This window comes from Solanum dulcamara, chromosome 1, assembly GCF_947179165.1.
Source record: "Solanum dulcamara chromosome 1, daSolDulc1.2, whole genome shotgun sequence".
Classification (NCBI taxonomy): domain Eukaryota; kingdom Viridiplantae; phylum Streptophyta; class Magnoliopsida; order Solanales; family Solanaceae; genus Solanum; species Solanum dulcamara.
In genome coordinates this window covers 79,548,737-79,570,333 of record NC_077237.1, presented here as the reverse complement: position 1 = coordinate 79,570,333, position 21,597 = coordinate 79,548,737, and the positions used below count along the sequence as shown (strand labels likewise).

The 21,597-nt window shown below is 35.7% G+C and overlaps 1 protein-coding gene across 1 annotated transcript; it reads left to right on the top strand.

Moving 5' to 3' along the window:
- The first annotated feature begins 18,525 nt into the window (after positions 1-18,525).
- LOC129875652 (glutathione S-transferase T1-like) lies at positions 18,526-21,394 on the top strand. The gene is made up of 7 exons (XM_055950948.1): positions 18,526-18,720; positions 18,817-18,890; positions 19,108-19,168; positions 19,649-19,702; positions 19,838-19,917; positions 20,630-20,835; positions 21,018-21,394. Exons 1-7 carry the CDS (start codon positions 18,656-18,658, stop codon positions 21,186-21,188), a joined length of 711 nt encoding a protein of 236 aa, XP_055806923.1. The 5' UTR covers positions 18,526-18,655; the 3' UTR covers positions 21,189-21,394.
- The last annotated feature ends 203 nt before the right edge of the window (positions 21,395-21,597 follow it).

Sequence of the window (21,597 nt, the reverse complement as noted above, 5' to 3'; positions counted from 1 at the left end):
GAACAAAGAAGTTGCATCTGTTAAAGTCCTTTGGAGGAATCAACAAATAAAAAGTGCAACACAGGAAGTGGAAGCGGATATGATTAAGAGATACCCTCATCTTTTCCCCTCTACCCAAACCTAAGGTATTAAGTTGTCCTTGCTCAATTACTTAAAATCTTTGCATCTCAACGTTTCTTGTCATGTGTTTGCAAAATTATAAAATATATTTTAAACGATGTCTTAAATTACACTATTGCATTAATGATGGGTTGTTGTTTTACACTCTACTCTACTCAATCTAAGTCTTTCCTCATTCGAGGACGAATGTTCCCAAGGGGGAGATAATGTGGAACTAGGATCACCCACATATTTTTTCAATATAGACACGTGAAACACCGGATGAACCATGGCCATTTCCAATGGTAATTCCAACTCATATGCAACCTTACCAACACGTCTCACGATTCTATAAGGCCCTACATACCTAGGGCTCAATTTCCCTTTCTTACCAAATCGAACCACACCTTTCATGGGTGAAACCTTCAGATACACCCAATCATCCACATTAAACTCAAGATCCCTTCTTCTAGTGTCAGAATAGGACTTTTGACGACTTTGAGCCATCTTCAACCTTTCTCTAATGATCTTCACCTTCTCTAAAGCATCAAGTACCAAATCGGGGCCCAACAAGATCATCTCACCTACTTTAAACCAACCAACCGGTGATCTACATCATCTCCCATACAAAGCCTCAAACGGCACTATCTCAATACTTGAGTGGTAACTATTATTATAGGCAAACTCGATGAGCGGTAGATGATCATCCCAATTTCCTTTAAACTCCAACACACAAGCCCTTAACATATCCTCTAGTGTTTGAATCGTCCTTTCGGCTTGCCCATCCGTTTGAGAATGGAATGCTGTGCTCAGTTTTACCTTAGTACCGAGGCCTTTTTGAAATAATCTCCAGAAGTGAGAAGTGAATTGGGTACCACGATCTGAAATAATGGATAACGGCACACCATGCAACCTCACCAACTCTCGAATATACAACTTGGCATAGTCTTCGACACTATAGGAAGTTTTAATTGGTAGGAAGTGAGCTGACTTAGTCATTCTATCAATAATTACCCAAATTGAGTCATGACGCTTCTAGGTATGAGGCAAACCCACTACGAAATCCATATTCACATCTTTTCATTTCCAAGTAGTGATTTCAATATCTTGGGCTAGGCCACCCGGCCTTTGATGTTCGGCCTTTACTTGTTGGCAATTCGTACATTCGGACACAAACCTTGCTATGTCATTTTTCATGCCACCCCACCAATACAACTTCTTTAAGTCTCGGTACATTTTTGTTGAACCGGGATGAATGGAGTATGTAGAATTATGAGTCTCGATCAAAATCAAACTCCTTAGGCCATCAACACCTGGAACACATATCCGACCTTGGTAGTATAGCACCCAATCTCCCCCTTGGGAAAAGACCTCTATCTTCTTTTCCTTTACCAACTTCTTTAACTCGATAAACTTCGGGTCAAGATCTTGCTTTGATTTAACATCCACCACCAATGAGGATTCAGACCTATTTTGAACAACCATACCACCATCGTCATTACCACTCAACTTTACCCCTAATCTAGCCAACGGATGAACATCTTTCACCAACTCCCTTTTCCTTTCATCTACATCTGCCACACTTCCCATAGACACTCTACTAAGTGTATCAGCAACCACATTGGCTTTACCCAGATGATAGTGCACACTCATGTCATAGTCCTTAACGAATTCTAGCCACCTTTTTTGCCTTAGATTAAGGTCTTTTTGGGTGAACACATATTGAAGACTTTTATGATCAGTATACACATCCACATGCACCCCATAAAGAAAATGCCTCCAAATCTTCAGAGCAAAAACAACGGCCAATAATTCAAGGTTATGGGTAGGGTAGTTACGCTCATGCACTTTTAATTGCCTAGAAGCATAGGCTATGACCTTGCCGTTTTGCATTAAGACACAACCTAAACCAATATTTGAAGCATCACAATAAACTACAAACCCTTTTAATCCTTCTGGGAGAGTCAAAATAAGAGCGGAGGTAAGTCAATATTTTAAGGTGTGGAAACTCTTCTCACACTCATCTGTTCATATGAACTTGGCTTTCTTTTGGGTCAATTTTGTCATAGGAGATGAGATAGAAGAAAAACCTTGGACGAACCTTCTATAGTACCCAGCTAGACCCAAGAAGCTCCTAATGTCTGAAGGAGACAAAGGTCCAGGCCAATTTTTGACAGCCTCTGTTTTCTTAGGATCAACCTTGATCCCATCACCGGACACTACGTGACCAAGAAATGCTACCTTCTTTAACTAAAATTCACATTTATGTTCTTCCTCACCCCGAGAGTAAATCAAAATATCATCAATGAAAACCACCACAAAAGTATCAAGGTAAGGTTTGAACACCCTATTCATCAAGTCCATGAACACCGTCGGTGCATTCGTTAACCCAAAACTCATCACCACAAACTCATAGTGACCATACCTTGTTCGTAAGGCCGTTTTGGGAATGTCACACTCCCTCACCCGTAGTTGGTGATAGTCGGACCAAAGGTCGATCTTGGAGAAGTGACTTGCCTCTTCCAATTGATCAAACAAGTCATCTATTCTAGGGAGTGGGTACTTGTTCTTAATGGTCATCTTATTTAATTGCCGATAGTATATGCACATTCGAAGTGACCCATCCTTCTTTCTCACAAATAGAACAGGAGCACCCTATGGCGAAATACTTGGTCTAATGAACCCCTTCTCTAACAAGTCCTTTAATTGTTCCTTCAACTCTTTCAATTCTGCTTGGGCCATACGATAAGGAGAAATAGAGATAGGTTGGGTATCGGGGAGGAGATCGATATCAAAATCAACTTCTCTTTCGGGAGGGACACCGGGAAGGTCATCGGGAAAGACAGCGAGAAATTCATTGATTATAGGAACTGACTCAAGAGGAGGACTTTTGGAGTTGACATCCCTAACCCTCACAATGTGGTAAATACAACCCTAAGAAATCATTTTGCGGGCCTTAAGAAAAGAAATAAACTTACCCTTCACCACCGAATCACGACTCTCCCATTCAATAACAGGCTCATTTGGAAATTGGAACTTGACTCGACGAGTCCTTCAATCTATGGAAGCATAAGATGCATGTAACCAATCCATCCCAAGAATGACATCAAAATCTGTCATGTCAAGTTTAATGAGATCACAAGGAATAACTTTGTGCAAGATAGACACAAGGCAACCCCTATAGACCTTTCTAGCAATAACTGACTCACCAACGGGGGTAGACACTAAATAGGGCTCTAATAACATTTTAGGTAAAACATCAAATCTATTAGCAAGGAATGGAGTAACAAAAGATAAATTTGCACCCGGATCTAATAGTGCATACACATTAAAAGAAAAAACCTTTAACATACCGGTAATGACATTGGGTGCATCCTCAACCTCTTGTTTTCCATGCAAGGCGTAAAAGCGGTTGGTGCGTTAGACACCTCCTTGGACTTGTTGACCATGAGTAATTTGGCCTTGAGTCCTACCACCACCATCTCTACAATCCTTAGCATGGTGGCCCAGCTTGCCACACTTAAAGCATGCATTGGAGCCGGCTAAGCATTCTCCTTTGTGAGTCCTTCCACACTTCTTGCAAGCGGAAAAAGTTTGAGTAGCAACATTTTCTCTTGGAACCATTGGTTTACCACTCTTGTCCTTGTTTAACCTTAGAGGGGGAGTATTGGTGGAACCTTGTCCCACAAATCATTGCCCACCTTGTCCTTTGCCATTGTTATCATAATCGAACTTTTAAGGGTTAAACCCTCCACCATCTACTCTAGCCTTTTTGAACCCCCTTGATCTCTCTCTAAGCTTCTCTTCTTCAATTTGTTCTGCGTAAGTCATTAACCGAGATATGTCCATCTCGTTGACCAACATGGCCATTTTGCACTCCTTGGACACCAAGCTTGAGACACCGAAAATAAACTTACTCATCCTAGCTTTTGGGTCGGAGACCATGAAGGGAGCATACTTTGACAACTTAGTGAATTTTAGAGCATACTCCCTCACACTCATACTCCCTTGAAGGAGGTTGATAAACTCTTGGATTTTGGCCTCCCTTAGCTCCAATGGGAAGAAGCGATCTAGGAAGGCACCTTTAAACTCTTCCCATCCTATTGGACTATTTCTTTATCCCTCTCAACAACCCATTATTCATACCACACTCGAGCCACACCTTTGAGTTGATAGGCCACTAGATCGGCCTTGTCATTTGGTGGCACGCCCATGATAGCCACAATCCGATAAACCTCATTAATGAACTCCATAAGGTCTTCATCTAGTTTAGAACCATCGAACTCGGGTGGATTCATCCTTTGGAAATCCTGAATCCTAGAGGCTGGATTTTGCATTTGGGGAGGAGGAACACTTAGATGCCCTTGGTTGTCTACGACTTGAGCTAACAAAGTAATGACACTGCAAAACTCGTCATGGGTTACTCCATCCTCATGATGTGGAGCATTGGGAACTGGAGGAGTTTGGTCCTCATCGTCAACCCTTGCTCTTCGAGGTGGTCTTTCACGAGTCATTATCTAGAGAATATAATCAAGCCTAGGGCCTAGATGTGACATGGCGAATGAGAAACCCGAAAGTACCTTAATCAAGCCTCTTAACATTCTTTTAGCCTTTCATATCCCTAAGAACGTTGTATACGATGTTTCAATTCTTGCCTAAAAATGATACAACCTCTATATTTTGGGCATAACTTTTTATAGACTAGTCCAAATTAGGGGATTGAAATTTATGAGTAATTATAACATCATTACCTACAACTTTTGTGAAGACCATATGTTAATTTTTGGAGTTTAAGTAGGTCAAATAACTTAATTATTGTAAGACAGCGTGCTTTGATGAAATGGAGTGTTTGTAGAAGAAAATTCATATCTCACTGTAGGATGCTCCAAATTGGTTGATTCTTAAACTACATGAAACTATATTTCTATATCTACAATTCTTATGAAGACACCAAATCCTAATAAGGAATTTATCCTATTCAAACGCAGCTCTGAAAATGAGTATTCTGTGAAAGATAACACATTTCACCTACCATGGAAAGATCTAGATACATTTGACATCACTCATGACATAAATTGTCCTCCATTTAACATCATCCATGACATCAATATATTCCATTAAATTTTCAGATTTTTCTTTATAATTATTTTATTTATTGTTAGGTCTCTCATTCCCACCTATAAATACCCACCTTATTTCCTCATTTTATTCATCAAGCTTTCTCAAGCAAGTCTTCTTTCTATACACTTCTTTACACATTCTCAAATATAGTTTTAGTTTTTAGTAGTAAAGAAATACTATTCCGGTGATTCATATACTCCGGGTAGTACACAAAACATTCCGGTGAGAAAGAAAACCAGGACTCAAGAGTGTTCATTAAGTTTTTCGATACCGACTAAAGCTTCGGATTCCAGGTATGTAAGGCTTCAATGAGAGTATTCATTCCACTCTCATGTCTAAACTATTTTGATTATATGATAAATTATATTTATTTTCTTTAAGCTCTACTCTAAGTTATGTGGGTGTTTATCCATGGGTTCTTCCACCCATGTAGTCCAAAAACTCTTTCAATTAAGTTTCTTGATTTCAAGTAATATTTTCTTATGGTAATTTTTATTTTTACTTAATAGTATGAATCATGGTTAAACTAATGATTATTGGTCTATTTTAATGCGACATAATTTCATATGTATGAATTGATGGTTTGCAAGTAATTCCTCTATTTATCTATTTAAAGGTTTTTAAAATTCATGGTGGGTTGTTTAAAGCATGATTTTTAATTAATGGATTTCAAAGTATTTATGTATATTTATTTACATACATATTTGCAAGTTGTAGTGATTTGAACCCACCTAATTTGACTATATTTTTAATAAAGTTTGACTCGAAAGCCTTGACTCCAAATGAATATTTGTGAAAGCAATATCTATGATCAAAAGGAAGTCTTATGAAAATAAAGAATGATGGAATGATATGAATGATGGATTCTTTATGCAATAAGGACAATTCTTGCATATTTGAATTTTCAAATGTTTTAATGAGCTATTCTATCGAATATGATATTTGAATTCTCAAGTTATATTCTATGAATATTTTAAAGTATTAAATTATTCCGTGGGATTGACTTAGCACCTAATGAGGCATTGAGGTGAAATTCGGTAAGAGAATTCTAGTAGCAACCCCTTGTCTCATTAACTATGTGCCAACATAGGAGCCCTTGTAGTCTTAGGCTAATGGATCCATAAATAGCCTTAAAGTTAAAGTTAAAGAAATGAATGAAGTTGACGGAGTTCTATCTGGCAAGTAGTCTCCCCGGCCAATGTAGGGGGTTATGTTGAATTCCATGTAATAGTTCGCATGGTCTTAAATGTCGGATATCTATATGATTTATTATGTATACATTAAATTATGTTTCATATTACATAAATGTTTGAATGTTTCCTCAATGTTTATGCATCCTTACATACTTAGTACATTCAAAGTACTAACGTATACTCTTTTGCCTATATGATATCACCATATAGGGACCAGTGCTCCTCCTCGTTTTCCTCCACGTGGCTAGTTGAGATTCCATTGAAGACTACTTTTGGTGATTCCCATGTTCCGGGAACAATACTCCTTTATCTTTCTAGCTTATGATATGTTAAGATATTTTACTATGGCATTTCTTCTATTATGATTGAGGGTGAGTTAGGGACTTGTCTTAGCCCCATTAAATCTAATAGTTAGAGGTATTGTTGGACATATGTAAGTTGAAGATTTACTATTATGATTTCCGCTTGTTTATTTATCATCATTACCTATGAAAGGCTAAAAGAATGCTAAGAGGCTTGATTGAGGTACTTTCGGGTTCCTCATTCGCCATGTCACGTCTAGGCCCTAGGCTTGGGTTGTGACAGACGATACCTATAATGAATGCATCTGAAGTCTCAACCTCGAGTCTTCTCAAAAAGGCATAGCACTGAGCTCCCCTACCTCCACTAGTCTACACGGTGCCTCTACCTCCACCTTATGGTACTATAGCTCCACCAGCACCCCTACAAGGACTACGACCTACTCTATCCGCCTGACCCCTACCTCGACCTCGGGCCTGAGGTGATGGTGCTCTCGCTAGAGTAGAATAAGTACGTTGTGGACCGGTGTGAACCTGTAGTGGGAAATAACAAATCAGATGGACAAGATCCCTACAACCATAGGAAGATCTCGATACCGAATACTACTGTGTTGAACCGGATGAACTCATCTGAATACCCCAGCCTATTGGCTGCTGTTGTGATCCCAACTAACCCTAACCCGCACTATATGATCCACGTTGTGTCTAACCACCCTTAGAAGTTGGCAGGGAAGCATAAATCGATCCTCTACGCTAAAAAACCACTTTCTCTATAAGAACCTCTACCTCCAAATGAGGTACCAGAAAACTGACCAGAAGTACAGGCCCTCTTGGGGTCCCTGAACTCCTCTCTCTATATCAACTCCTCTTTATTAGCGGTACCCATGATGGACTGGAAGAAAGCTTCCTCTCGAGCAGCTTAAAACACCGAAGTACAAATAGAAAAAGTCAGCCCTCTCACAAATCTACGAACCCACTTTGTCTCATCAGGAAAACAGCCATAACATGTCTCGACAACTGGTAGAAACAAGTCTCATACTTAACAACTATGAGGCTGTCCTGCCTCAAATTCTCGAACCATAATCGACTCTCCTCCCTCACACTCCGAGGGACGAAGCGGTCATAGAAGGCATTAATAAACTCATCCCAAGTAACCTGTTGTGACCCTACTAACCTAGCACTCAAATACACCTTCCACCGCTCTCAAGCTGGCCTACGCAACTGAAGTGTAGCATAGTGGATCCCATGTGTCTCGGCCAACCCACTTTATCTAATAACTCCCTACATATAGTCAGAAACTCATGTGCATCCTCAATCTTCCTACCCTGAAACTACGATGGGTCCATCTTCTAGAACCTCTCATAGCGACGCTGCTCATCATCGGTCATCACAACTGTGGGTGCATCCAAAGCTCTCTCTCACTGTGCTCCATCCTCATCAACCATAGGACCTAGTCGGACATAAACCACAGGAGCCTGTGCTCCAACTCTAGTATGTCAACCTTGTGGCATACCTGCAGTACCCTGAGTAAGTCCCTCTAGTACACCCAACATCCTCAACAAAGTATCTTGAAACAATAGCGCTGCGACCTTAGGAAGGACCTGGTCCCCAACAATATTAACACGTGGCTTTAAAAAAGCCTCTCTATCCTGACCTCAGGCTAGTGTCACTACTCGGGCACGTCCTCTACCTGCGACCTGTCCACGCCTACGGCCTCTAGCTCAGCCTCTACCTCTACCCCTAGCTGGAGTCCCGACATCAACCTCGGGGACTACCTCCCCTCTACTAGAAGCTATAGATCTATTCCTCGGAATTTGTCAAAATAATACACGACACTTATTACTAAAATGAAAACCTCGCACGATAAGAAAAATGAATAATAGAAGTTTTCCTAAAAGTCTTCATAGCCTCTCGAAGACAAGTAGAGACGTCTCTGTATCGATCCTCAAGACTCTACTTAGACTTGGCTTGTACACATGAAACCTATGAACCTGGGCTATGATACCATTTGTCACGATTCGAAATTTGGGGTGTGATGGCACTTATCCTTTCCCACCAGATAAGTCAGCCTAACCCACTAAATGAGGAAAATAAAGTTGAACACAATTTAAAAATAAGCAATTTAAATATCAAAAGCGAAAGTCTTAATCATTGCAAAATCCCCCCGGACTGGTTGTCACCTGTACAAGCCTTCTAAAGTAAGAAACTGAAATATATACAAGTGTTAACCTTTGTATCTCAAATAGATCAAAGTAAAAGATAAAGATGAATAGGAAAGATAGTCGGCATCAACAACTACCTCTCGAATCTCCTCAGTAAGTCGCAGATGGAAAATGAGAGAACGGAATCACTGTCCGTACCTAGCAAGCGAACAACTAAGACTAAGCTAAGCTAATAAGACATATGTACTCCTATCATACCATCCAACCCCAAACTACAACCTGCACAGAATTCAGCCCAGCCTAACTGTCATGACCCAACCCCGTAGGTGCATCACCTACTTGCTTCTTTTCGTAGGTTCGTAATCTTGTCTCACTTTAAAAACCTATGTAATCATTGCTACTTAAGCTCGACATGTGCTTCAAGTAGCTTGATTATGTAAGACATCCACGTTGGTAGCTTACACAAGTAAGTCGAGTTTCATGACTCATTACTTGGCCTCTAACTCCTTTCAAATCCTTATAACCCTATTTCCAACCTTTCCTACTCGCACGGAATGTCTATGCCAAAGATGGGGCATCACATCCTCCCTTCCTTAGAGTTGTTTGATAATGTGATAGATAGTATAGATCACATGGTATTTTTAAGAAGCTTAAGAAAACGTTCCAAAGTACAAAAGTACTAACACTAATAGTTCTAACAATACAGTATGAGTATACATATAAGCCTCCGTAACGGTACAATCCAAGTATCAAAAAAATGATATCAACAATCAATAATACAGATCAAGAGAATAGTAAGGATAAAATAATCCAAAATGACAATGATGTATGATGTAATGATATGCAATGCAATGTCACATATAGTGATACATGTCTATCCAAAATGGTACACATCCGCTAACTAGCAGGCCAAAACCCATGGGGGCACATATGGACCATGCATCCGCCGAAACCATTTCCCTTTAGCATAACTCATCTCTCGCTGGAACATTTCCCTTTGGAATTGTCGAAATCATTTCCCTTCGACATAAATCATTTCTCTCTAAAACCATTTCCCTTCGGCATAATCATCGAATCAAATTCCATGTCAAAGTATCAGAACCAATGCAAATAGGCAATGTTCATGAAAAAATACAATGACGGAATGATAATATCAACAAATCACAAGTCGTATCTTAAAAGTAAGTTCAAATATGCACAATAAGTCAAATATCAACCCATATCACAACAATATATTCAAATATTCACGATAGGTCAAGTATCACCCCTATTGAGCACAACATGCATAAATCCTCTCATTCACCTTTTATTACCCCTTATTTCAATATACATCTGCTTAAACATCTAATCCCCAAAATCACTTTTCATCACTTTCAAATACGTAAAACACAAATACATGAACCTACAAACTTAAACATAGATTTAGAAATTCACTTGCCTCAATTTTAATCTCGAACTATGTCAGAATCTGAGCTTTACCCTTATGCCAACATTATGAATCAAGATAATTTATTCAAATAAGTAATCCCAATAAGAATACGAGTCTAATGATACTCAATTCGATATTTTTAACACCCGATCCAAAATTGACCCAAATAGAAGGAAATACCCAATTTTGAAAAAAGAACAGAAATTTTGAAATGTTTACATTAAAACGATCCTTGAGGTATTTAGAAACTATTAGTGAAAATGGAATTGAAATTGGACTTAAAACCAATCTAAATCATCAAAACATTAAAACTTGATTTCTTGAAAACCCTCCCAAGGTTTGAGTTCAATAATCCATGATTTAGAGGCTAAAATCAATAATAGATGGGTAATAACAAAATTGGATAGAAATTACTTACCCACTCGATATCCCTCAAAAATCTCCCAAGAATCGTCCCTCCCGAGCTCCCCAAGGTCCAACAATGGAGGAAATGAGGTCTAATTCGTGATTTAAGAATTAAACATTGTTCACACACATTTTACCCTTCGCGATCGCGATGAACAGTACCTTGCAATCACAGAGGGTCAACGGGTCAACTCATTTAATCGACCCTCGCGATCGCGACAGTGCCCATATAATTGCGATGACTAATCGAGCTTATGCTTCGTGATCGCGACTAAGCCTACGCGATCGCGAAGAGCAATACTTCAGGCACCAGATAAGAGCAAACAACAGCAAAAACTCTAAGTCTTAATTCTCGGAATCAACCCTCGAGATTCGTTTGAAATCTCGAGCACACAAACCTTTTATGCCATTATACTAATTTCGACATTCCAGAATCAATGGAACCATCAGAATTCGAATTCGAGATCTCCTTGATCCAAAACTCAAAAAGTTACAACTAAACTAACTTAGGCCTCCGAAATATCAAAATGCGTTCGGAACCTCTAAAAATTCAACCTACACTTCTTCTAGACCAAAAGTCATCCCCCGAATTCTACGGAGTCATCGAAATTCCATTTCGAGTGTCGAAACTCCATTTCGAGTGTCGAAACTCCGAAAGTTAAGTAAAGTCAAACTTTGGCCTAAAATTCATTAAACTTCCAACTCAAGACCTCAATTCTTCGTTATAGCCCAATTCTGATTCTGCAAACTCTCTTAGATCAGTTTTTCCATTCCGAAGTTGCTGAAATCGACGGAATTTCGCTCCGAGACTCATAGCTCCAATTGACCTAAAATCCACTTTTACTCACTTAAAGCTTATAAAACTCAAAAGTTCTCAAAAGCCAACCTTTTCATAGAATTTTCCCAAAACTAACACTCGATACAAACCAGAAAAGACTCGAGGCAACTAGGAGAAGGGATAAAATGATCTTTTCGCGAAAGATTCCAAAAATGACCTTCAGGATCATTACATTTTGACTTATCTATATATCTATAATTTGTTTTTTTCCTACCAAATTGAGTTCTAATTTGATTGCAAATCACACTAATTCAGTAATTTGTATGAAAGTTAAAGTGTTAAATTTTATTAAATATAAATTTGGTTATTGATAGTTTATTTTGGTTAAAATATATTCAGGTGATGAACGAAAGTTAAATCAATTAGCAATCTTTTAATATGTTATAATATTAAAAAAATTCTTAAAAGAACTATAGTAGTAAAAATAATTTTTGATTTTTTAATTAATAACAAATTTATAAAACAGTCATTCATTTCGCGCGGAGCGCAGACAAGTTCACTAGTAATAAATATAAGTGTTTCAGAGACAGGTAAAACAAAAGGTGATAAATAAAATGGAAAGGGGGGGGGGGTTACCGTTAATTGTTTGCATTTGGAAATAATTTAACTTTAAAGTTCTTTGTTTAATCTTATGAAATAATTTATAGGCATATAAATGGTAGAAGGATATTTTAGACCACAAATAAATGATACTCCTTATAATCCATATTACATGAAATATTTGAGTATGACACAACTCATAAGAAAAATATTTAAAGACGTAAATCAAAGGAAATTATTTTCCACTATTACCCCTTTTGATTATATCAATTTATTTTTCTAAAAAATGTAAAGTAATTAAAAACTTTATTAAATAAAGAATTTAATATATAAAAAAGTCTCAATAATTTTTTAAATTTTAAATAATTTATTTATTTTGAATTATAGAAAAATCTCAATAGTTCACTTAACAAGAGGGAGTAGTACCACATAAATTGGAGAGAGTATCATTTAAGATCTTCTGCCTCATCGTCATTGAATAGATAGGTGCATTGCACAATGAACAAGTGGAAACATTAATATTTTTTGCACAGCGTTTTATTCATTGCAATCTTCTAATTGACAATTATTTTGAAATAAATATTTTTTAGTATATATGATAACTAAAAATAAATAAAGTGGGTATAATATTTTATGCTGATATTAGTTTTATATGTTAGTTATTCTATTTTTTAAACTGCATAAAATAATATATATTTTTTCTCTTTACTTAAACATATGTTATTAGTTATGCAGGTTTTTAAAGAGCAAATTAAATATAGTATTAATTTTATAAATGAATAATAGCAAATTAAATATAGTATTAATTTTATAAATGAATAATTTATCTTTTAATTAACTATCAAACACAATATTAATTTTATACACGAATAATTTACCTCCTAATTAGCTATCAAACATGATATTGCTTGTGCTTAATTCAATACCTGAATAAATCAACTCCAAATCAGCTCCCACGAGCTGAATAGAAAATAAGTTATTTATGTATTAATTTTCATATAATTTATATGACATTTGATAGGTAAATAAAAAATAAGTCATATATGTATAAAATTAATACGATGTTTGATTAAAAAATTAAAAACACCAATATATATATATATATATATATATATATTCTGATAAAACTAAAATAATATATAAATTAACTTATAATTAATATAATAATCCCTACATTATTAAGTAATTCCTACGTTATTAATATCTGAATAACGGATGCCACACGGCATGTGTTTTGACATCGAAAAAGGTGAAATCCTATCGGCTGGTTTCTGCATCCGATAACAAGATGTAGGCCCATATGCCCACTCTTCATAATTCAAATACTATTTCAAAAGCCTTAAAGTAGATTCACATCATCCGTTACGTTGTAATTTTTTTTTTCGATTTCCTAGCGATATTTGGAGTCCGTGAAATCTCGATTAAATTTGAATTACGTATGACAGGGCTCATTCGGAAGTAGCACTTCCAACAGGATTTTTTTTATATTCAGGACTCGAACTCAGAATTTCTAATTATGGATGAAGCAGTCTCATCACTATACCACAATCCATGTATTATGTTGTAAAAGTATATAAACAAAACAAGTGTTCACACTTAATTCACACTCACCTATCACCTTTAATAATCTTAACTTATATTTGAGCAAAGTTAGAACAAGGAGAAACCATATTCTTGTAAAAATTTATCTATAACATGCATTTTCGTTTAAAAGAAACCACATTTATATTTTTAATATTGGATGTGTACAAGTAAATATTTATAAATCGTTTGATATAGAAGAAATAATGAAGGTATTAGCTTTGTGTATTAATAATATTTTGTTTGGTACATTTTTCACCCTATTATGTATTGAAGAGTGTATTACTAATATATGAAAATACATGGTATTAGTATGTAAGAAGGATTTAATGCATGCATTAACAAGATTAAAGACTCAATTGCCCCTTAATTTTTTTTACATCTTTTTCACTATATTTATAGAGGGTATCTTTGTAAACAAATATTTATTTTAAAAAAATTATGCAATTCATGCTATTTTTAATACACCAAACCAAACAATAAAAAATAATGCAAACATTACTAATACACTCTATTTGACATTATTCTTATACACCCTACCAAACGACACCGAACAATGAGACACACATATGAGAAAATGAAGATATAATACATAAATATGATCATTAACTTGGCTTCAACTGACAGTTATGACATCTAATTTTACTAGTGCATAAGTAGACACTTTAACTATCTAAAATTTGAACAAATAGACACATTCATCTTATATGACATCCTACATGGAAATTTAGTATCGTACATGACGTTCTACGTATATTATGTCACTTAGGATACACGTGTTTCTAGTTGTTCAATTTTATAGAAGTTTAAATGTCTACTCGTATACATCCAAATTTGAAGGACATAAATGTCAGCTAAAGTCAAATTAAATAACATATCTATGTATATAGTAAAAGAGAGTAGTTTGCAATGTGGTTAAGCCAAGTGGCAAGCTGTCACAACCCCGACCCACCATGACTGGCACCTACACTAACTCTCCGGTGGGAGAACCATTCTAAACAGTCCAACAACACTAATCGCAAAGAAATACCAAACTTAAGGATGCAAAATAGGTGTAAAACAAGAATAAATGCTGAGTTCCCATAAACTCAGAAAACAACTAGTTATCAACCCAAAATATGTCGAAGTAAACATATCCTAGGAACTGAAAGTCGTCCGTACCAAAACTCTAAACTAAACAACTCTAAAAGAAGGGGATACAACCTCAAAAGAAGAAGAAGCATAGTCATGAACCAAACCAATGTTTGAATCTAAGTCCTAGAAAAAGGACTAGAAAATAAGAGATTTCATGGCAGCTTGAAAGAAACAGCTCACCCTTGAACTCGAACAATAGTCACTCCTCTAAATGAGGTCTCTCCGGAGCTTGCTGAATATGCACTGTACTCAACAAAAGACAGAGCAAGTGTAGTTTCAGTACACAAAAACAACGGCGTACTGGTAGAATCACATGGTTAGCTAGTAAGCAGATCATAGACAATTAAACTCAACACAATAAGCACATACATATAGAATAAGTCAACTAATCTCATGTTCAACCATATTTAGAAGGATCACAACTCAATATCTTCAACATGCTATAACTTCACACAAGGGTCCTCGCAAGGGACCTACAAACAATCAACTTTGTGTCGGAACGTGACACCCGATCTAAATATGTGTCGGAACATGACACATAATTCAAATATGTGTCGAAATGCGATACTCGATCCAATTTGTGTGTCGGAACGTGATATCTGATCCAGTCATACCACAATCACAAATACATTCAGTATTTACAGTATTATATTACCAACAACAGGTTCATCCCAAAAACAGGCCAGGTTGCTCAACATCTGCATGTATAGAAGTTTGATCATCTCTTGTGATATAACAACCTGATCAGGACTTGGTGAGATCACAGGATCCAGTGTATTGACAACTGATTCTTGCAGGGTATCTACAAATAGCTGCTGATGAGTAGACCTGTCATCTGTGAAAAATGGGAAGATATCTTCCCTAAAGAGAAAATTCCTACCACAAAGAATGACCTGTTAAGCAAATCAAATAATATGTATCCTTTATGCACTTCAGAGTAGCCCATGTGGACAACAGACCTTGATCTAGGCATGAGTTTATCATGTTCAGTGAGATTTTTTGCAAAAGCCAAGCAACCAATTGTCCTCAAGTGAGACAGTATTGGTTTTACACCATATAGTCTTTCATAAGGAGATTTAAATACAAGCACACTACTAGGAAGTCTGTTAATAAGATAGGTTGCAACTAGTACATAGTGACCCCGGAACTTAATAAGAATTTTACCTTGAAATCTTAGTGCTCTTATGACTTCAAGTAAATGTCTATGTTTCCTTTCAGCAACACCATTTTGTTGAGGAGTGTAAGGGCAGGATATTTGATGTATGACACCTAGTTCTTTAAACAGATTGTCACAAACTGAGTTAACAAACTCTGTACCATTATCAGTTCTTATAGCTTTGAGAGCCTTCCCAAACTGATTCTGAACATACTTAAGAAATATTGGAAGTGATACACAAACATCTAATTTCTGTTTAAGCAAGAATAACCAGGTCATCCTTGAAAAATCATCAACTATTGTAAGAAAATATTTGTTGTCATCAAAGGTAGCTGTATTGTAAGGTCCCCAAAGGTCAACATGTAACAATTCAAAGCAATCACTACTTTTGATACTACTAGAAGGAAAAATAGACCTGGTTTGCTTTGCCATTGGACAGACTAGACACTGAGAAACTTGACACATAGTGTGTTTAGTCATAGTAAACATTTTAACAAGTACTGTTGAAGAGACATGTCCAAGCCTTTGATGATATAACTCCACATCTGTAGTTGAATCCTTAACTTTGGGATGAGCTGAATCAACAACAAGAGCAGACTCCATACTGTTGCTTTGAGATAATTGCCTCCACAGCAGATACAGGCCCCCTTCTTCTTTACCAACTTCCTTCACCTTTCCAGTGTAAAGCTCCTGAAAAACACAAAAGTCAGGAAAGAAGGAGACTGAGCATCCTAATTTCTTTGTTGGTTTGCTGACAGACATCAGATTATATTTGAACTCTGGTATGTGGAACACATTAGTAATAAGACTTCTAGTTGACAGACTACATGAATCAATATGTGTTACTTGTGTGGTACTTTCATTGGGTAAGGATACCTCCTTAGGAATATCTAGCTTTAACACAAACTCCTTTTTCAGTATATCCAAATTTGATATCATGTGGTTTGTTGCACCTGTATCTACAATCCAGACATCACTATTTTCAGTCCGTAAGATAGATATGTGGTTTTTTTAAAAAAAATGGATACACTTGGAGCATTTCTTTAGACTTCTTTTCATTTTTTTTCTTTTTCCCACAATATAAATAATTTTTTAAAATTATTATTATTGTTTTTGTAAATTTATGTTATAGAAATCAATATCCTAAAAATTTATTAATTTAATTTAAATTTTCATCTGAGTGAGGAGTGTTGTACTTTTCTTGATGTACGATTTGGATTTTTGAGAACATTTTTTGAATAATATGTGTTTCTCAAATATTGTTGGCTCCTTTTCGATTACGTGGTTGGTTTTCTATTGATAAAATTTTTGAAAATCGTTTCTTTTTTCCCCTCTTGAAATGCTCAATATATTCCTTCTATAACCAATAGCAATTGATTAAAATTTTCACAAATGCATCTAAAAATAAAAGGAAAGCAGCAAAAGTTAAAATAATTTTAAATTTAAATAAAAAATAATTTTGAGTTGAATATGACATAAACTTCATTCGATAAAGGTAAAAACATTTAACTTTGAATTTTAAATAATAATTTCTTAGCCTTATCTGACCTCTTTTTATACTTCTTTTGAGCCGAAGGTCTCCCGAAAATAGTCGTTCTACCTTGGTAGGAGTAAGGTCTGCGTACAATTTACCCTCCCAGACTCCACGTTGTGGGATTTCACGTTGTTGTAACCACTTCTAACAGATTAAATTATGTTGGAGTCTTCTTTTAATCTATATTCCATTTTATTATTTTTGTTGTGCATAACAAGACGTATCCTTCTAATTTCAAGTAATACAAAACTTATCCATTACAAAAATATAAGTAGATAAACCGTCCATTAATATCTCAATTTATATTTTATAGTAATATGAAATTATAATTTATAATAAATAGTGAACCAATTAATAACTCTATTTATATTTTGTAATAATATGAAAATATAATTTAAAATAAAATGTAATAGATAAATCTAAAAATAAAAATATCATGGACAATGGAATAAACGTTTAGAAATAAATTAAATTTCAGGAATAAGAAAAATACATATTAAAACCAATGTACCAAGATGTAGGTGTGAGGGGGTGGGAAGATATTAAACAAAATATCCATGAATTTTAAATTGAAAAATTGAGAATAATTGAATGATTTTTTTAAAAAAATTACTATTAAACAAAATAAATATATCTATTTCATACTAATAAAGAACGGTTCTTGATTATATTTAGCTAAGTGATATGTTAATAAAAATTAATATTAGCAATCTTATAACTTTAAATGGCCAATAATGTAATAAAAAAAATATGAAACATAAATTATTCGATAAATACATGATTTTCTATTCATATAAATTTGATTATGGAGATACAAGAAGGGAGAGGTGGGTGGGGTAAGGTGAGGGTGGAGAGTATATTTTATTGAGAAATAATATAGTAATTGGATTTTTATATTATAATATAGTTAACATGTTTGAATAAGACATTACAATTTAAAATAATTAAAAATAATATTTATATATTATTCGTGGGGTACGTATAATAGGAAAGTAAATAGGCTGCCACTTGTCAGAACTGTCATTGATAATTTTTCTTCCCCCAAACAGTCGGAATAATACCAATAATATGCTTGAAATAGGGGGGGCGTCTCTCCATTCATTTCCTCACACAAATTAACTCACCACAGTATATTGAATCTGAAATCTCATCTATCCATCCATTATGTCTCTCAAAGTTTATGTAGATCGCCTTTCACAACCTTCTCGTGCTATTCTTATCTTCTGCAAGTAATCTTTCTTATTTTATTATCCTTCATTACTTACTTCCTCTGAATCATCATAATCTCATTATCTTCTTCTTTTTTTATTTTTATTTTTCGTAAGATTAAATGGAATTGAATTTGAGGAGGTTAATATTGATCTTTCTAAAGGACAACACCGCTCTACAGAATATCAAGGTTAGTTCGTTTGTTCGCGTATAGATGTTGAAGTTGAAACTTTAATTAAAATTTGAAGTTTTGTCGGTGGACGTTTTTGAGCCTGTTTTTGGGAACTTGAAAAATATTTGAAGATCAGATCAAATTTCATGGTCAAATAGATACTTATTAGATATTGTGGGTTTTATGTTTCCTTCAGAGATTTTTTTTTTGAATAGTACTTTTCTTTCATTTGCAGAAGTTAATCCCATGAAGCAAGTACCAGCCATAGTTCATGGCACTTTTAAACTTTTCGAAAGGTAATTTTCTTATGTTAATTACTGATATGCAGGGACGGAGCTAGAGACCGTTCAAACTCTGTATCTGTTTCAAGAATATGAAATCCATAAAGTTTCAAATTCTGGCTTCGCCTATATATAGTACTTGCTTTAGCATATGTGTATAACTCGAAGAGTGTAAGACATGGTTGTGGAGGCCTCTGTGTACTGTTATTGTCGAGGATATGATTTATTGATAAATTCCTGTTTGTCCATTGTTAGATCTAGACCTCACTTTTGTTTTAGTAGAAGATATAGCCAAATTACGAGAGCTTGAAGCAGAATATTGTTGTCTACTTTCTTCTTTTCGTTGATGCTAAAATGATTTATACGTGCACCAGTAGTTTCTTTAAGTGATCCTTTCTGAGTGATGATTTGTGTTACAATTATTCCGGTGATGTAATGTATCGTTTGTTTATAGTATTTAATAGCTGCCTCACAAATTTTCTCTGTGTTTTGTAGTCATGCAATTCTTAGATATCTAGCTTCTGCATTTCCGGAAGCTGCTGATCATTGGTAAGTTTTGTTCTGACCGCTTCTTAATTTTCAATTCTAGTCGAGCAGTAAGTTTCTTTTAATGTAAACACTGAACTATAGATTATAGTAGGATTGAAGTCTACAATTGTCACTATTTTATGCTTTATCCTGAAGGTATCCGAATGACGTGCAAAAAAGAGCAAGCGTAGAGTGTGTCTTGGATTGGCACCACTCTAACTTACGTCGTGGTTCAGGTACTTATTGTTTATGTTGAAGATACTCTTTGCTTCCATTTGTTCATTGCTAGTTGGTTAATTTACTAGGAGCTTTTGAATTTGCTACGGAGGAATTTAATCATATTTAGAAGCGGAATTGTTATATTTAAAATAGATGGGAAATTTGCTTGCATGATGAGAATGATCCCACATCGGAGACAAGATCCCTAGACTCCTTATATGACTTGGGAAATTCTCCTTTCTTTATGCTAGATTTTGGGGTGTGAGTTAGGCCAATGGTCCAATGTGAGTCCCCTTCCACCTGCAGGGGGTGATTATATACACCAGTCCATGATTGTCCATACTCCATTCTGGATAGTGTCTGGGCGTGAGGGTGGGTGATGAGAATGATCCCACATCGGACCCGGGCAAGATGAATGGACTCCTTGTATGATTAGGGCAATCCCCCTCCTTTTGCACTATCTTTTGAGGGGTGAGTTAGGTCCAATGTCCATTTAACAATTAGCATGGTGAAGGCGCCACATGCTATTTATTGTGTTGTACTTTCTTAATTTTCTCTTCCATAGTGATTGAGACAAATGCCATGTTCAAAAATCATTTAAATGCATCTTTGGGGGCTTCAGTGATGGCTAGTTTGCCTGTGGTCTCATCATTTCTACTGCAATGTATGTACTTCTTATGTTGTTTCCCCTGAAATCGGCTTTCTCAAGGATCATTCTTCTGTTTTCAGCGGGATATGTCTTTAATGCTATACTGGCCCCTGCATTTGGATTGCCTTTGAATCCACAAGCAGCTGCAGAAGGTAAAAGTCTCCTGTCTGCATCTCTTGCTACGATTGATACCTATTGGCTGCAGAAAGATGGAAGCTTTTTGCTTGGAAATTCCCAACCTTCCCTTGCCGATCTTAGCTTAGTTTGTGAGATTATGCAACTTGAGGTATAAAAAAACTCTTCTTGTTTTTTTTATTTTTTATGTTGCATATTCCAACTTAAAAATTGAGTGTGTATAGATAATGATTAGAAATACACTTGCATATATGTTACATGTCATTATGCTGACCAGGACGCGTTACTGAATATCATGTTCATTAAAGTCCGGTTTCTTCTTGTTGAATGCAGTTTCTTGATGAGAAGGATCGTGAGAGTATATTAAGCCCACACAAGAACGTTTTGAAGTGGATTGATGATGTGAAGAGTGCAACAGCACCTCATTTCGATGAAATACATGCAACCCTCTTCAAAGTTAGAGAGATTTTGCAGAAGCAGCGATCTGGTGGAGCAAGCAGTTAGACGTATCCACATTTGAAACCTATTACAATATGTCAAGGACTGCATATGCCTGCATTATGACATTTTGTGTGCTTTAAAGGATGCATATTTCTTAAGTATAATAAAGTGATGTGTGGTATGCTTTGTATTCTTATTTCTTAAGATAATTCTGAGAATGTTGAGTGGTACTGTACTAATCTTCTGAATAAAAGCAGTTCTTATTTTGTGTATCAAATGTTGAGAGGCACTATTCTTTCTTCTTTTTGGTTCAACTCCAATCAACTTAAGGATTTAGACAACATGATATTTATCCACAGATCACCTTTAATATGAGTAATCACCACTTAGAGGTGGCAAAATTAGCCTGATATCAGAACCCGCTCAACTCGCTTTAAGTTTGAGCTGATTATTGCTCCGTCTATTCATTGAC

Coding starts and splice junctions, on each gene's coding strand:
- LOC129875652 (XM_055950948.1), top strand. CDS start 18,656: ATGTCTCTCAAAGTTTATGTAGATCGCCTTTCACAACCTTCTCGTGCT. Junction 18,891..19,107: donor CCGCTCTACAGAATATCAAG/GTTAGTTCGTTT, acceptor TTTCATTTGCAG/AAGTTAATCCCATGAAGCAA. Junction 20,836..21,017: donor GTGAGATTATGCAACTTGAG/GTATAAAAAAAC, acceptor TGTTGAATGCAG/TTTCTTGATGAGAAGGATCG.